The sequence below is a fragment of the Etheostoma spectabile genome, chromosome 7, assembly GCF_008692095.1.
Source record: "Etheostoma spectabile isolate EspeVRDwgs_2016 chromosome 7, UIUC_Espe_1.0, whole genome shotgun sequence".
Lineage (NCBI taxonomy): Eukaryota > Metazoa > Chordata > Actinopteri > Perciformes > Percidae > Etheostoma > Etheostoma spectabile.
This window is the reverse complement of record NC_045739.1, coordinates 23,517,509-23,533,129: the sequence shown is the minus strand read 5'-3', so window position 1 is coordinate 23,533,129 and position 15,621 is coordinate 23,517,509. Positions and strand designations below refer to the sequence as shown.

The 15,621-nt window shown below is 43.1% G+C and overlaps 1 protein-coding gene across 14 annotated transcripts in view; it reads left to right on the top strand.

Annotated features, from left to right (window-relative positions):
- Nucleotides 1-13,716, top strand: part of plch2a (phospholipase C, eta 2a) — a 215,287-nt gene extending 201,571 nt beyond the window's left edge. For 6 of the 14 annotated variants that reach the window (XM_032519816.1, XM_032519814.1, XM_032519815.1 and 3 more), the window contains 3 exons: nucleotides 1,609-1,688; nucleotides 5,805-6,186; nucleotides 10,937-13,716. In XM_032519816.1, the coding sequence (XP_032375707.1) occupies nucleotides 1,609-1,688; nucleotides 5,805-6,186; nucleotides 10,937-12,597 (2,123 nt within the window). In that variant the 3' untranslated portion in view covers nucleotides 12,598-13,716. Of the gene's footprint in view, nucleotides 1-1,608; nucleotides 1,689-5,804; nucleotides 7,045-8,746; nucleotides 8,759-10,320; nucleotides 10,350-10,936 lie in introns of all 14 variants that reach the window. The other 8 variants (XM_032519825.1, XM_032519818.1, XM_032519821.1 and 5 more) reach the window with 7 other exon arrangements.
- Nucleotides 13,717-15,621: the final 1,905 nt, after the last annotated feature.

Genomic DNA, 15,621 nt, shown 5'->3' with positions numbered 1-15,621 from the left:
TCCCCCTCACCCTCGTCTTCCACAGATCATGTCACCTCTAAAAGCACGTGTTTGCTTTGTGTCTCATCTCGTCCTGGTGAGAAGTTAGAGGGTGAGGTTGAATTAAAGGCAAGTGTGGTGCATTCTTGGTTGGTTAAAATGATGCAGCTTGATCTGATAGATTGATATCAAAAACAATTATTTTTATTTTATTTTACATTGGCCAAATATCAGAAATCGTTCTGAGACCGGTACGGTCAAGATGATTAATTTACATGTTGCATAGCAAATGCACAATCCATACTAAAGATTTCCTAATCCAAGTCATTGGATAGATTAAAACTTGAATAGGATCTATACAGCTGTGTCATATATATATATATATATATATATATATATATATATAATTATATATATATATATATACTATATACTATATATAAGTATTAGCTCTGGTTCATATTGGCAGATATTAAAGAAACTCATATTCTGCTCATTTTCAGGTTTCTAATTGCATTTAGAGGTTGTACCAGAATAGGTTTTTGTGGTTTAATTTTAATAAGAAAACACCATACTTTTGTTGTACTGCACATTGCACATAGCTCCTCTTTTCACCCTGTGTGTTGAGCTCTCTGTTTTAGCTACAGAGTGAGGCATCTCACTTCTGTACCATCTTTGTTGGGAGGCGCACATGTGCAGTAAGTACTGCTAGCTAGTCAGGTGAAAAGCATGAGGGCGTGCTATGCTAGCAGCTAGGCGAGCATCATGCAGTGTGTTACAAAGTGACGCACGTTCATCACTGAAGTAAAAGCTGGACTGCAACGGAGCTGTTTGGAGCTGTCCTTTGTCGTGGACTTTGGGCTATTTCACTTTGAAAACCTATAACATGCACAAATAAGATAAATGACACAATACAGGAATAGGGGAAAAGCCAAAAAGCATAATATGAGCACTTATCTTTCCCAGGCCCACCGAATCTCATACTGATCAAACGCAGTAAAATAGCTCAGTGGCAACATCTGTCTTTATTTGTAGCTCAAACACTGGAGATTTATTAGTCTGAACTAAGAGGAGAAGCCACACAACAGTGGCATGTACAAGATTTTAAAGTGTCCAATCCATACATACTCAAACTTTCGCAACTAAAACATTCTTGGGATGCCAGCTGCTTTTATTTTGAAGTTATTTGAGTCATGTTTATGTACAGCTAGAGATTATTACTTTGATTTTAATTTATATTCCAGAGAAAGTTGTAATTCATGCAGCATTTTATAGCTAGGAGACAAGACTAAAGTGGAGGTCTCATCAGGATTAATGGAAACAGAGAGCAAAGGGTCATCTGCGTATAGACTGTTGCACTCAGCTAAGTATCCAGCTTTAAGGGCACCATACTTTAAAGTATTAAGATTACCTGTTATCTAGTGGCTTGCTTGTTAGAAACTTGGTTGTTGGCTGTTAGAGACCTTAAATACGTTTGTTTCACTGCTGATTGATACATGTATTTATCTGTAAACTTTTCTGTCTGCTCTGTTATGTTTGACTCACTGATATTGTGGTGTGTGTGTGTGTGTGTGTGTGTGTGTGTGTGTGTGTGTGTGTGTGTGTGTGTGTGTTTCTGCATGCGTGCAGGTTACCGCCATGTGTACTTGGAAGGTATGGAGGAGGCTTCCATCTTTGTTCATGTAGCTGTGAATGACATCACTGGTAAGGTAGGTACCACTGAAGAAGCTACCTGAAAACGTGTGAAAAATGTGTTAACGTCCTGCAGAGGCTGTAGAGGGCTCAGGTTTAAAGTTAGAATGAGAACATTGGTATTAAATGAAACTAGAAGATGTAAGTATGGTAAGCTCTACAGTTAGGCTACATTTTGGAGAGGGAAAAACTAGCATGGCCATTTTCAAAGGAGTCCCTTGACCTCTCACGCAAAGATATCTGAATGACAATGGATTATTTGGGTACCACACGTCTCTCCGTTACAGACACGCCTAGTTTATGCTTATCCCAAAAGGTTTGGGGCAAAAACCATGCAGTCTTTCTCATGTAGTAATCTAAAATGTAATCCCCACCTACTGTACAAAGTACTATTTATGCTTTCTAAACAGTGGATTTATTGATGGCTTCTAGTGTCAAATGTTCAAGCACAAGACAATCAGCACTGTGCAGGTATCCTCAATCAGAGGAAGGCTTGGAAACAACATGGACTGCATCACGTATCATTCAATCTAAAATGGGAAGTTCTGTTATATGTTTCATTCAAAAACTAATCTAAGAATATTTACATTACAAATTGGATGCCAGTGTTCGGTACTTAAAAGTTATGACTGCTTTTTTGGCGACATTCTTGAAAAAAACAACAACAAAGAAATAAAAAAAAAAAAGGAAATATCAGACGTTGTTGGTTCACTTTAAACCCAAAGGAAAATTGATGCACAGTGTGGGAACAATCGCAATCAAAACACAGTACAAGACAAATACAGACCACACATGGTGACAGCCAACACCAGTTACAGTATATATGGTTTAGTGGAGTTATATGAAAGTACAGGTTCACTTCTAGGTTTCACTTATGGCCAAACTTGTGTAATACTGGATACTCTAGTGTAGTTTTGGGTCAAGTTTTTTCTAGTTTTTCGCGCATTCGTTTCAATGAAAATGGAAATGGTAGTGGTCCGGCACACAATGATATTTTAGACTGTAGTTTTCTAACCTTCTGTCAATAGTTGGTGGTTATCCCTTTTATGTGTCAGTTTGAAAATGTCTCTGCAAACAAAGCCAGCTCCACAGAGAAATCCAGTAGTTTTCCCACTTTGGGGTCAAAGACTGGCCTGCACAGAGCCCCCACTAACACCTTTGGGATGAACTGAATCGCTGACTGAGCACACATTTTAGCTTAAAACCATTGCTCAGCGGAATAGAAAATGTTGCTGTAGCAGATGTATTTACTGTGTGTATTACTACTGTTTTATCTGTCTCAAAATGTTATTCCCAGGTCATGAATAATGCAGTCGTTGCTATCACCACCCAAACCTGGATTTTATTTCCCTTTTGACCCTTTGTTTTCAAAGCTGTCTCCAACCATGCTGTAAATGACCGCTCTGTTGTTCACATTGTCCTTACTTTGAACTTCCTCCTTCTCAGCTGTTGCTGTGTGCTGCCTGTTGTGATTTCTCTCTTACCCCCCACCCCCCACCCCAGCCATTTTTTCTCTCTTTCATCCTCCCGCTTCTCTGATTTTCGCTCTCTTCCTGTGTCTGTTTGTGATTTCAGTGGACCCCTCTATTTCCAAACGCTCCATTTAGAGGCAGAACATTTTTAGGAGCCTCGAAGCTTCCACCCAAAACTCAGGTGTAGTGAGACCCAGTCTGCATCTTGCATGAGCCCCCCCCCCCCCCCTAACACACATACAGCCCCTCTTTTATTTATTTTTTAATTTATTTTTTATACCTATTTTGTAAGCTGCTAAAAACTTCTGCTGGAAATTTCAATTTCCTTGCGGGAGTCATCCCAAAAGGATCAAAGAGAAGTCAAAGTTTCTTGTCAGCCAGCTATGCAAGCGTAAAAGAAACTGCAAGGCCAACTCATGCCTCACATGAGTTATGAAGGCTTGATCTGCCTGCATTTTCATTGATGTCCCCTGCCCCTGTCCCCCCCAAGTAGATCCAAAGTCATCAACCTACAAAGAGTCGGATAGAGGAGAGGGAGATGTGAGCCAGGGGATCTGCCAGGCTGCAGTGACTCTCTGTAACTCTCTGGTGTTTTTTTGGCTGAGAGCATTTTCGTCCTCTCGACTCAGGAGTTTTTTTCCAGTGTGCTGCAGTGCAGGGGTATTCAGTTCCAGTGCCTTTGAGGACATTGTTATTCTTGTTATCTCTTCCCTTGTTTTTTTTTTTTTTTTAAATCATTTTGTCTGCTACTTCTTTTCTCTTCCCTAGGAAAACACTGCTTACTAGAGACATTTTTCTTAACAGTGGTGTATTATCAGATGCCCAAGTTACTTTTTATAGTTTCTCATCAAAGTTGAGGGGAACAGTCTGACCTTATAGAAAACATGCAATTGCCATGTAACCCACACTGTAGACGCCCCAGGCATTAATCCAATTTAGATTATGGGTTTAGATTGCAATGGCACCCACAGGCTTCTGGTGAAATTCTTATGTAATTTTTACATTAGCTCATTGCGTAATGGTGTACATTCGCTGCGTTATAATCAAATTCTTATTCCTAAAGCATACTACCCTAGGTTGCTAAACTACACCCCTTGAGTATAGCCATCGACATCCACTTGTAGCTGGAGATGTAGTACTGGTTGGATGATGGAAACTTGTTAGAAAATAGCTCAGAATCTACAATTTATCTCAAGCAGCATGGCTCTACATGTAGAGATTCATCAGTATGTTGGTCCAACACATATATCCAGAATCAAATATCTTGGCAGTGATTGGATGGGTTGCTCTAAACATTGGAAACAGTATTCTCTGGAGCTGTTAGGACATGTATTGGGGATGTTGGAACACCCTGCCTCCAGTATTTGACCTATCTCAGAACTAGATGAGCTTTGGTAAAACTGCAAGACCTAACTTTTCATGTTGGATAGACAACTCTTTTCCACAATGTTGGACTTCTGTTTTTGAGGTGAAAGGTTTTTCAGGCCAAAAGCACCTCAGGCAGTAGCACAGAATATTTTTAATCTCCTGATAGTTTAATATTCACCATGTTCAGTTTAGCCTATTTCCCTTTTTTCCCCCAAATACTACTATTCTTTATAATCTTTGTTTTGTGTCTGTCCTGTTGCTTTCAAGTTGATTATTTTCGAGTGAGCAATTCACCACAATGATCTTCAACAGTCAGACTATTTGGATCTACTTCTTTCACATTGTTTGACACCCACTGGCAAAGGTTTAGGTATTAATAATCATAATACGATGCCTTGTTCCACTAAAAGGTCCAATGCCATTCACACGATTGTCTGTCAATGTGAGTTGTGTCATTGTCTGAATGGCCTCATCACTGTCATCCTTTTTGTCCTAGTCTTCGTGATGTTTGACCATTACCATAAAGCACCAAAAGGCGCCGCAAACAAACAAACAAGTGAAGCAAACAAACAGTTTGAAGGCCAGCTTTAATACTGCTAATTATTTTTTTCAGTCACCTCTTTATATTTGTAATGCACAAAATGTTAGGAATCTGGAAGCCACTATTTTCAGAAATTCCATGTGATTATAGCATCTTAATTTATTCTACTGGCCTAGGTTTTTTATATGAAAATAAGTAACATTTAACCCATTACTGCTACTCTGGTTGCCAGAACCGTAGTGGTTCCACCTCTAAGGAGCACCAGAATGGGGAATTTTCAATGCGTAGACACAGTGGTCATTGTAGTCCCTGGATTAAGTTGTAGAGGCAACCAGTAGCTGTGTTTAACTTTGACAGGTAGCTTCAAGCATGTGTTGCTTTACTAATCATTTACTAAAGGGACTACAGTGGCTGTATACAGATAAGAAGGTGCTCAAAATGACAGACTAACGTTTTGAATCCAAGTGGAATTCAAAGCTAGGCCGCATGGATTACAGCTTGATGATCATATTAAAGAGTGAGTGATCATTCACATGTATTATTACAGGAAATATCCTAGGTATATGGATAATGGTTTGAAAGCATGCTCACTGTTCAACAGCTGCAAATCTATAATTGCAATAATGCAGTGTGGACTAGTGCCACATGCATTATGGCAAACATTGTTCTCGTATGACCTCTCTGTAATTTATTTATTTTGGTTTGAGATTCATTGCGTGTTTGACGATGATGTTTTGTTGTGTTTTTGTCAGGCCAGAGCAGCCACCGGTATAAAAGGGCTGTTTCACAGAAACCCAAAGCAGTCTTCCCTGGACAGCCATGCTGCTGCGCAGCGCAGCCGTAAGCACCCGTTTGGTGCCCACCTCCTGCGCCGCACTGCCAGTGCGCCGACGAAAGGCCAGCCCAAAATCAAGAAGGGCTTCCCAGAGAACGTCATTGACACCAAAGACTACAGCTCAGAGGGCGCTAGCGAAGAACGGGAGTCCGAGGACAGGGACAAGGCCTCTGCCGCCACCTCTCACCAGCCCACGCCACCACAGAGCCGCAACAGTGGATCACTGGCATCTCACCAAGCCAAGGGCCCCTGGGAGCGTCCCGACACTAACGGGGCTATTCACCCCGAGGAGGGTAAAGGTAAGAGCCCTCTTTTTGCTCAGAGGAGACCCACGACTGAGCCTCTGAAACGGGCCAGTCGGCTCCGCCTGCATGACCCGCTGGACGCGAAGCCAGGGGTGTTTGCCCGCGTCGCGCTTAATAGCTCGGGCAGGGTGGGGATGTCGTCAAACTGTATCACGTGTGTGATCGGCTCCAAGGAGAGTCCAGAGGCTGAAAGAAAAGGTCAGGTTAATAAAAGGCGGGGATGTAAGTCCGAAATAGCAGATGAGGAGAGACAGGAGAGAAGTAACCCCACCTCCTCGACTATAAGCCAAGTTCAGCCACATCCTGTAGCTAAACTCCAGTCTCTTGCCGCCCAGACAGAGGCACAGCATGCTCCTCCCTTCCCCGAGTCATGCGTGGAGGCCCAGGTTCAGTGTTCACCCAAAGCTCTCCTCAAGTCCATCCCCTTCCCTAGATCCAAAGCCAAGCAAACTCTGGGTGCCCAGCACATCTGGCTTCAGCACGACGCATCTCAGAGGAATGCCCGATCCTGCAGCGTTCCCCGAAGATGTCCCCTCAACACTTTAAAACCAGCGCACAGCCTCACCCCGGACTGCAGAACCAACCTCCGTTGGCGGCAGGCAACAACCCCCAACTATGGCTCGACGTTTGCCACGCTCGCAAACGGCAATGCACATGAAGGTCTGTCGCTCAGTGACAGTAGCAGCTGCGAAAGCTTTGGCAGTCTTAGTAGCTCGGAGTCGCCTCCCATGCTGCCTCCGTGTTCTGTCCTCGACAGCCGCAAGAGGGCCGTAGGCACCCTGCAGCGCGAGATGAACGCCCTCTTTGCCCAGAAAATGGAAGAGTTGCGCCATAAATCCATGTTCTTTGCTGGTAAGGTGATTGTAAGGCAGCTCTAGCAAAAACCCGGTAGCTGCCGTGTAGTGGTTTTAGATGGCCTGTAGACTGTAGACCTCCAGGTAGCCCCCATACATGCCAAGACCATTACTGTATAGAAAAATCCCGGTGTACCTCTAGGTGAGATGCTCCTTGTCATCCCACATGTCCCTGATATATTGTAGCCATGCCATTGGTCCGTTGGTCTATTCAGATGTCCCAAAGGACCACAAAATGTCCCAATGGACCGAAAGTCCATTTGTCCAATGACCCGTTACACTGTTGTTCCAAAAATACACCAACTCCCTGGAGTTTCTTTCCTCCTGATATATTAGTGTAATATGATTGATCAGTTCAACCCAAACCGTGATCTTTCCCTGACTGAAGTTTTTTTTGTGCCTTGCCAGACCTCAACAACCGCGTTGTTACACCATTAAACCTAATTATTTTTTTAGAAGCATGTCCAAATACACTAAGATGTCCAGGGAAAAGGAAAACAGAGGTAGCCCCATGAAAACGCCTAGCCAAACAGTAAATAGTGGCGCAAGGAAGCAGTTTTCTTCTTAATTTGCCTTGTTGTCATTCATTTAAAATGTGAATTCACTGATTTGTGAATTTTCACATTTCATTCAGTTCAAATGTATCATGTTTCACAATGCACAACTCTGATTTAGTGAATGCATTTTATGAAAATTGCTTACTGGCGGTGTTTTGGGATGTCAAACAGTAACGTTAAACATCTTTTAGTTTATTTCACTTTATTCCCAGAAGTGCTCTTAAAGTTCTGTGGGAGTTATACAAAGACATGTGTAATGATTTAGGAGTATTATCTCTGTAACTGATCTGTTAATGAAGTGCAGAAAGGAGTTCTGGACTAACTACTCCAGTGTGTATTTCTGGGAACAGTGGGTCTTCTGAACAGTGGGCTCTTGCTTTTGGGATACCGGTCCGCCCTACTTATGGTCTTCGGTTCCAGTGGAACATTTTTTGGGGATTCGGATCACTGGCCGACGAACCAATGGGCTGTTCACGATAGTTTGAGGACAAATCTAAACTCCCAGGTGTTTCTTTTCATTTTTATCAGTTAATTAGTTAAATAGTTAATATTTCAATTCTAGTTTATGTAGCTTTCACCTAATTCCTTTTTTAACCCTTGTGTTGTCTTCACCTTCGGGACCCTCTTGTGTCCCTCGGGTCAAATTGACCCGGGACTTATTTTGGGTTTTAAAAACAATTCTGAAATAAAATTTTAATTCATAATCTATTGACAAATATTGTCTTTATCTCAATTTCCAACAGCTGAGATAACATATATGTTCAGGGAATGCATCAGTCTCTACTAGAACACAGTTAAACATAGAAGTGTGGTTTGTTTTTTGTCATAAGGTTATAATTCATGTTAAAAATCCACTATGGAAGCAACATAATTGTCATATCCAGAATAATGTTCTGAATTGAGTCAGGAATACATGTTTATCACAGGAAATAAGGAAAGGCCGTTGATTTCAGGTAGAAAAAATGCAACTTGTACCATTTTTCTTCTTCTAAAAATTTGAAATAGGTCAATTTGACCCGAAGACAATACAACGGTTAATCAATTCATTCTAATGTTAGTTGTTTTTTCTCCTCCATTTTTTGTTCTCTATGCCTTTTTTAAATAAATAAATACTTTTTCTGGTACCACCCCCATGCTTGACAGACGAGGGAAGTGGTAAGTTTTTAACCTGGAAATTAAATAACTTTCGACTTTTATTATATAACCAAGCTATTTTGATGCATATAGTCTTAAGCAACATACTTTTCGAGGCACAACCTCATATGAATTGTTCCCCTGGCAGGTGGTTACCAAACTCTTTGGTACAGGCTGTATAATTCAGTATTACCTGTGAACCGAATTAATGACAAATATTAACATCAGTCTGGTTCAGGGCTTGTGTGTGTGTATAGACTAAAGTGTATGCTCCACCTGGAAAGCTTTGACAGTGTGTTAGGTGTTGTGTTAGCAAAGTTATGCTAGTTATCAAGGGTTCCCTGTAAAGTCCTCAATGGCTTGAAATATATACACAAACAGGCCTTAAAATTGCTTATTGCTTCTGTAAATGTAGTCTTAATTTAGTAAGTATTCCATTTTTTTTCTCTTACACTGTCTCTAATTCTCAGTGACAAATATTCATGGCTCTTCAAACTGATAAAAGCCAATACTGGTTAGGGTAAACACTGCATTATTGGGCTGCATTATCCTGAAAATGTACTCTAAAATTTTGTCTACTTTATATTTTAATATGGAGGAGCTAAATAAATGTCAATATAATGCAGTCCGATCCACCATCACAAACCACAGCCTCTAACAAGCTAAAGTAACGTGACATCTCAAAGTTTACCTTCCATAGAAGTGTTGAAATGGAGGAAAGGATCTACAACAACTGGCTGAGACCTGGAAGTCACAAGGCACTAAATCACTTCCTCCTTCACACGACATATTTCAGAAGGAGTCCAGTTCCTGCTGAACACCAGCTGCTCTTCTCAAACCCACTCCCCTTCAGCGTCTCGCAGTTTATCACACGATGGTCATCTGTGTTTCTAGTATCCGGATGAATCAGGGATAACTAAGTGTGTTTAGGTCAACGTGACATCATGACATGGCGTAAACTTCCACGCCACTGTGGCGTGTTATCTGTACGCATTTTGAGCTATCCGTGTGTTATTGCGAGAAGAAAGCGACGGTTGAGTTCAGGAAACGTGACACGCGGGTTGGGTTAAGAAAAGAAGAACCGGTTGGGTTTAGTAAAAGAAGAAAGCAACAGATGACTTTAGGGTTAGGGTTAAATGTGACACATGGGACACGATCCCCGGTCTCCTGGGTGACAGTCCTGTGTTTTACTGTATTATAAACACGCTAAAAAGCGATTATGCATCTTGATGACACGCCAATAATGGCATAGGAATTGGCGTGTTATGAGATCCGTCTGTTTTAGGGAGTTGAATTTCAGTTTTCTGGCCTTGATGTGTGCTGACATCTGTTAGTCATATGGTGCTGGCAGATACTGTTCATGTTAGTAAATCATACAATAAATCTCCGTCTTAGCAGCTTTACCGCTCGTCTTTGTTTTCGGTGTGAAATAAATGCTGTGATGTTTGTTCTCATGTTGATTTGGAGATAACTTCTGTCTCTTGTAAGCTATACCTCCTTGCCTTCCTTCCCCCTCTTCTTTCCAGTTTTGCTAAACTCCTTTTTCCTCTCTGTCCCTTTTTGCACGCTTTCTCTGTTACTAGTGCAGAATTGAGGGGATGACCAGAGCCAGGTAAACCGCTCAATGCATGTAACCTAATACATCCTGTGCACCTTCACTTCCACCCATCAGTCTCTGTGTCTCACCAGCCTGCTGTTCTCATGTGTCTCCCATATGTCACAGCTCTGGGGGGGGGGGGACAGATGTTTCAAATCCATACTCGTCTTCATTTTCACATTCTCTTGAAATTGCCCTAAATCAAAATGACATCAGAGAGCACCATGTAAGCTTTGTCTGTTCACATCATTGAATGAGGGTGCATGACCAGACACTCACTGTGTGCGAGAGGAAAACAAGTCATGACAACTTTGTATTGTTCACCGAATCTTATCACCTGTCACTGTCTGTCTATCACTGTCTGGCCTGTACATTGTTCCTTTTTTTATAATAGTGCCACTGTACTCTCCCTGTAAATTGTTGAGATCTGGGAATACAGTGGCATCACTTAAAGTCTTATAGGTCAAAAAACACATTTTGAAGAGTAAATTATTGTGAATTGTAAGTTATAAGCACATACAGTTATCACTTTTACAGCCAAAAGGCTTTCAGTGACCACAAAGGACATCAGTGACAGTTATCTGTTCCCTGTCTTTCCACAGATTGTTCCACAGTGCAGAGACCAGCTCCCACACTTGACTCTGACAATTACCGAAACGCACACGTCATCCGATCTGTCCCCGCTCCAGAAAACACCCCGTCTTCAAAACACCTCTCATCTACACCGCTGCACTCCCCATCCATAGCAATAAATGCAAAGTCTCCATTGAAAGCTCCTTCCAACGGGGTGGTGTCCAGTCCTAGCAAGGTGAGCGGAAACCCTAAGAAACCTCCTGCCCTCTCCAGAACAACGTCACTCCCTATGACGAACCCTGCTGAGAAAACGGTCCCTTCACAGTGTCGTCAAGACATCCAGACTAACGGAGGCACTCATCCGTTCATGGAATACACACCAAACCAGAGGGAGAACCAAGAAACTGTGTCAAAAAAGAAAAACGATGCAGCAGGGTTAAGGTCTGAGCCCGGAGTGGAGCCTCCTGCTGCACCAGTGTCAGCTGGAACCCCTCCGGTCCCTGCAGCTCACACAGGCCAGGCCAGGAGAGCCCTGTTTAGCAATCTGCCATCTCACGCACCAGTAAGAAGAACAAAGAGTCTGGGCCACGTTCTGGTGGCTGAGGCCTCCGCTGGGCAGGCCCAGTCGGCAGTACCAGAGGTCTGCACGGACGCTACCATGAACGATCGCCTTTGGAGCAAGCTGGAGCCAAGCAGAGACCACCGAGACAGCATGTCGTCCTCCTCGAGCATCTCCTCCAGCGACACCGTCATTGACCTGTCGCTGCCTAACCTGGCCAGGAAGAGCGTCAGCAGCCTGACCACAGGCGGCGGCGCCTGCGACCCTCACTGGGTCAACTGTCGTCGCTCGGCATTAGTCGCCTACGACGCCCTGCGAGTCAGCAAGAGCAAGTCCATCCCCAATCTTCAGCAAAGCGAGTGCCCCAAAGATGAGCTTAAGCCCCGCCCCCTTCAGCCCCCCTCCCAGGATGCTTCCGTGGACTCACCCAGCCGACTGACTCAGAGGAGGCACACCTGGAGCCGGCTCTACATGGAAGGGCTCAAGCAGTCCTCGGCCAGCAGGCCTCCCCCCGCAGCTGTAACCCCGACAGCTACAGCCTCCATGTCCAAAAGCCTCGGGGATCTGACCTCGGACGACATCTCCTGTCACTTCGACAGTAAGTACCGCAGCATCAGCCGCAGCTTCGTCGTCAGGCCGACCAGGGAGCAGCTCCGCAGGGGCAGCCCGCAGAAGTCCCGGCCGCCCAGCGACCTCACAGAGCAACTACGGAAGCTGACTGATGTGGAGCCCCTGACCCCGAGCGACTTCGCCCAAGAAAACAGGCCCAACGAGTCACAGGAGGAGTTTGCTGACGAGACCTTGATGCGAAGGACCTCCTCGAGGAGCCAAAGCAGGGTGCGCTACATTGCAAACCGGGCCAAGAAGGCCCAGGAGAGACAGAAGCTCCAGAGCCTGGCCCAGGGCCGAAGTGCAAGCTTTAGCCTTACTGGTATCGTCGGCAGTGGAAGTAATGCGAGCCCCATTGAGGAGCGGGGTAACCCCGAAGGCGCTTGTTGCGTGGCCCAGAGTCCCTGCACCAACCTGGACTTGCTGGGTCAGCTCACCCCCCTAGGAACCCCCTTACCGAGACAGTCCCACTCCTCCTCAGACCCTGAAAACAATGACGTATTTTTCATGCTCAAACTCTAAGTGTGGGAGAGCGAGTCTTGGGAAACAGTCCAGTTTTTTTTTGTTGAAATTAGTTGCAAATCTTGCAGAGTATCCCACAAATTACTTCAAGATCTCACAGAAAACTGTGCTCCACTGAATTAGTGATTCACGAACAATCAATTCTACATCTGGAGGTTGTGCAAGATCCATTTTTTTAACATGTGCATTCAGAACACGTTGTCCTGAAGCTGCTGGACAGCAGTTCTTCTCCAAGCAACCTCAGCTGCTCCGCCATCCGTTTGCTCCAAATGTTAGACACATGCCAGAATGTACTTAGAGAAAGAAACCGTTTTTATATAGCTGTTTATGTTGACAGTGATCTGCTGTCATGTTTAATTATTTTTTGTTGTTTTCACATGAGCGTACAGTAGCAACAGATCCCAACTAGAGGACAAGATATTAAACGACCCACCCTGTTTATCTCCATGAACTTTTAAGATATATTTTAACTGAGTTTAAAATTAGATACTTCATGCCAAGGCTTTATCAGCCCATCCATCCATCAGCAATATTTAGAAAATGATGGCACGGGTTCTTATTAAAGTCAGTTTGATGCTTAAAGAGGAAGCTTGTCATGTCTTTGCTGGAAAAAAGAGAATTTTCTATCACAATACAAGATGAAATGTCTTAATTTTTTTAGTATTCTTTGTGTAGTGGTTACATTGTAATTGGACCAAACCTTCATGATTTGTGGCATGTCACAGCACTGAGATGATACTTTAAAGCAATGCTAGAGTACTCCCTCCCACTCCCTTGTTTTCAGTTGACTGCATGTCTTTTATGCACTGTAATGTTTATCCTACGGCTGTGTTTTATTTTACAAAGACTTTTTTTATATAAAGATTTGTTAATACTCTAAACTTCTTTTATGGAATCGTCTGACGTTGGTCCAAACAGCATCATGTCTGAAACCCTGCGTTCTTATTGGTCCGTGGTACTAATACAAGATGAAAAAGATCTGTATCGAAGCACGTTTATTTGTCCGCCCGCTGTACTGTTTGCACTGCTCGTGCCAGTTGTTTGTGCAAAACTTTTGGGACATTATTTAATTCAAGACCATGTGTAATTAAGACCTGAATAAATCTCAAATTAATATTACTGGACATTTGACAGCTCATTTGTTTCATTTACACGTAATCTACCAACGGTTGTCGTAGTTCAGAGACAAAGACAAGTTGTTAAACCAATGAAACTGAGCTTTATACAAGCTGACATGTAAAGCCCTCTGGCCTTGGTTTTGGCAGGGTCTGCTCTAATTTGGACTCTGCTTGGGTCTGTGTTTACCAGCCATCACCTCTCTCAACCTCCCTGGCAAAAAAAAAAAAAAAAAAAATGAACGACCCAGACCCCCTGCAGGAAGGGAGAATGTTCCAGAACAAAGACTTCAGGCCGGACAAGAGACGGCGAGCTTAACCAGTTGTGAAGGTACAAAAAAAACATGTTTTCAGTGTCGCTTGCCACCCAAGAATAGATTATCAGACCAAAAAACTGTTGACTTTGAATTTCTTAGACCCCTAGAATGTGTGTGGAGTAAAATCCCAGTCAGACATTAAAAAGGTTTCATGTTCTGTTTAATTTAGACTCGAGTTCTTGGCAAAAATTGAAACCCATTTGGAAAAAGCGTGCACGCTCTGGGACACAACCTATCCGATGAGAAATAGTAACAGACGCACACCTTTTATTGAGGAAGCAGAACGTGTGAATCAGCTACCTTTTGACAACCCGTGTAACCGATGAAGTCTTTTTCTCAGGACACGGATTTGTCAGTCAAAGGTTGGCCCATTGTCACGTCCGTGGTTTTCCAAAGCCGATGGCCACCTCCGGCGGGCCTGCAGACCCTGCCAGGCCTTTTTTTTTTTTCCTCTCCTCTGCAAGACTTTGTGAAGTACGACATGCTCATTTAAGCGCCGCAGACTCTGCTCCAGCCAGCACACAAACACAAAAGACAGCTTCATTAGGATTCCAAGAAACCCACAGCGTCCCCTTTCTAAAGCCATATTTATCTAGACCATTTGGCACGGCTCGGCCTCTCAACTGAAACCTCCAAGCCCTGTAGAGCACTTCAGGCCTGAAAGAATGTTTTTCTCTCAAATGGTGAATTTGGCCCCTCCTTTCAGGACAAATTCACTGCCTGTTTTCCAAGGGGCTTTTTTTTTTTTGGCGAATAAATCATTTTAGTTTACTTCTGCTAAAAAAAACAGTAGAAATGTTTCCAGGACAAAGACACAGGACCTGTTTTTGTGGGATTTACTTCATAAGGAATTAAGGTTGGGCATTATATACATATCAATCAATTAGATACAGATATTTAAGGATAGATATTGTCTAGTAATTGAACACATTGGATATCGTAACAGCACAATACGACAAGTCTTGTGTTTTCCTGGTTTTGAAGGCCGCATTACGGCCAAGTGATTGACCAATTGGATCATTGTATTCACCTAACTGATGATTATTCATCTTAACTGTCACTATGTCTATATTTTTGGTGAAAGCACATCATTTTCAACCCTACAATATCGATATTGTTGTATTTGGTCCAAACTGTTGTTATATTTTATTTTCTATCGCCCAGCACTTTTATGAATTTATAATATATTATATTATTTCATTTAAGGCTACATTTATCGTCACATGCAGCAAACATCTCACTATCTGCTAGCTGCCTGTCCCCTGAACACACTGTAAAAAACATCTCCTCACTATCTGCTAGCTGCCTGTCCCCTGAACACACTGTAAAAAAACATCTCCTCACTATCTGCTAGCTGCCTGTCCCATGAACACACTGTAAAAAACATCTCCTCACTATCTGCTAGCTGCCTGTCCCCTGAACACACTGTAAAAAAACATCTCCTCACTATCTGCTAGCTGCCTGTCCCTGAACACACTGTAAAAAACATCTCCTCATATCTGCTAGCTGCCTGTCCCCAGAACACACTGTAAAAAACATCTCCTCACTATCTGCTAGCTGCCTGTCCCAGAACACACTGTAAAAAACATCTC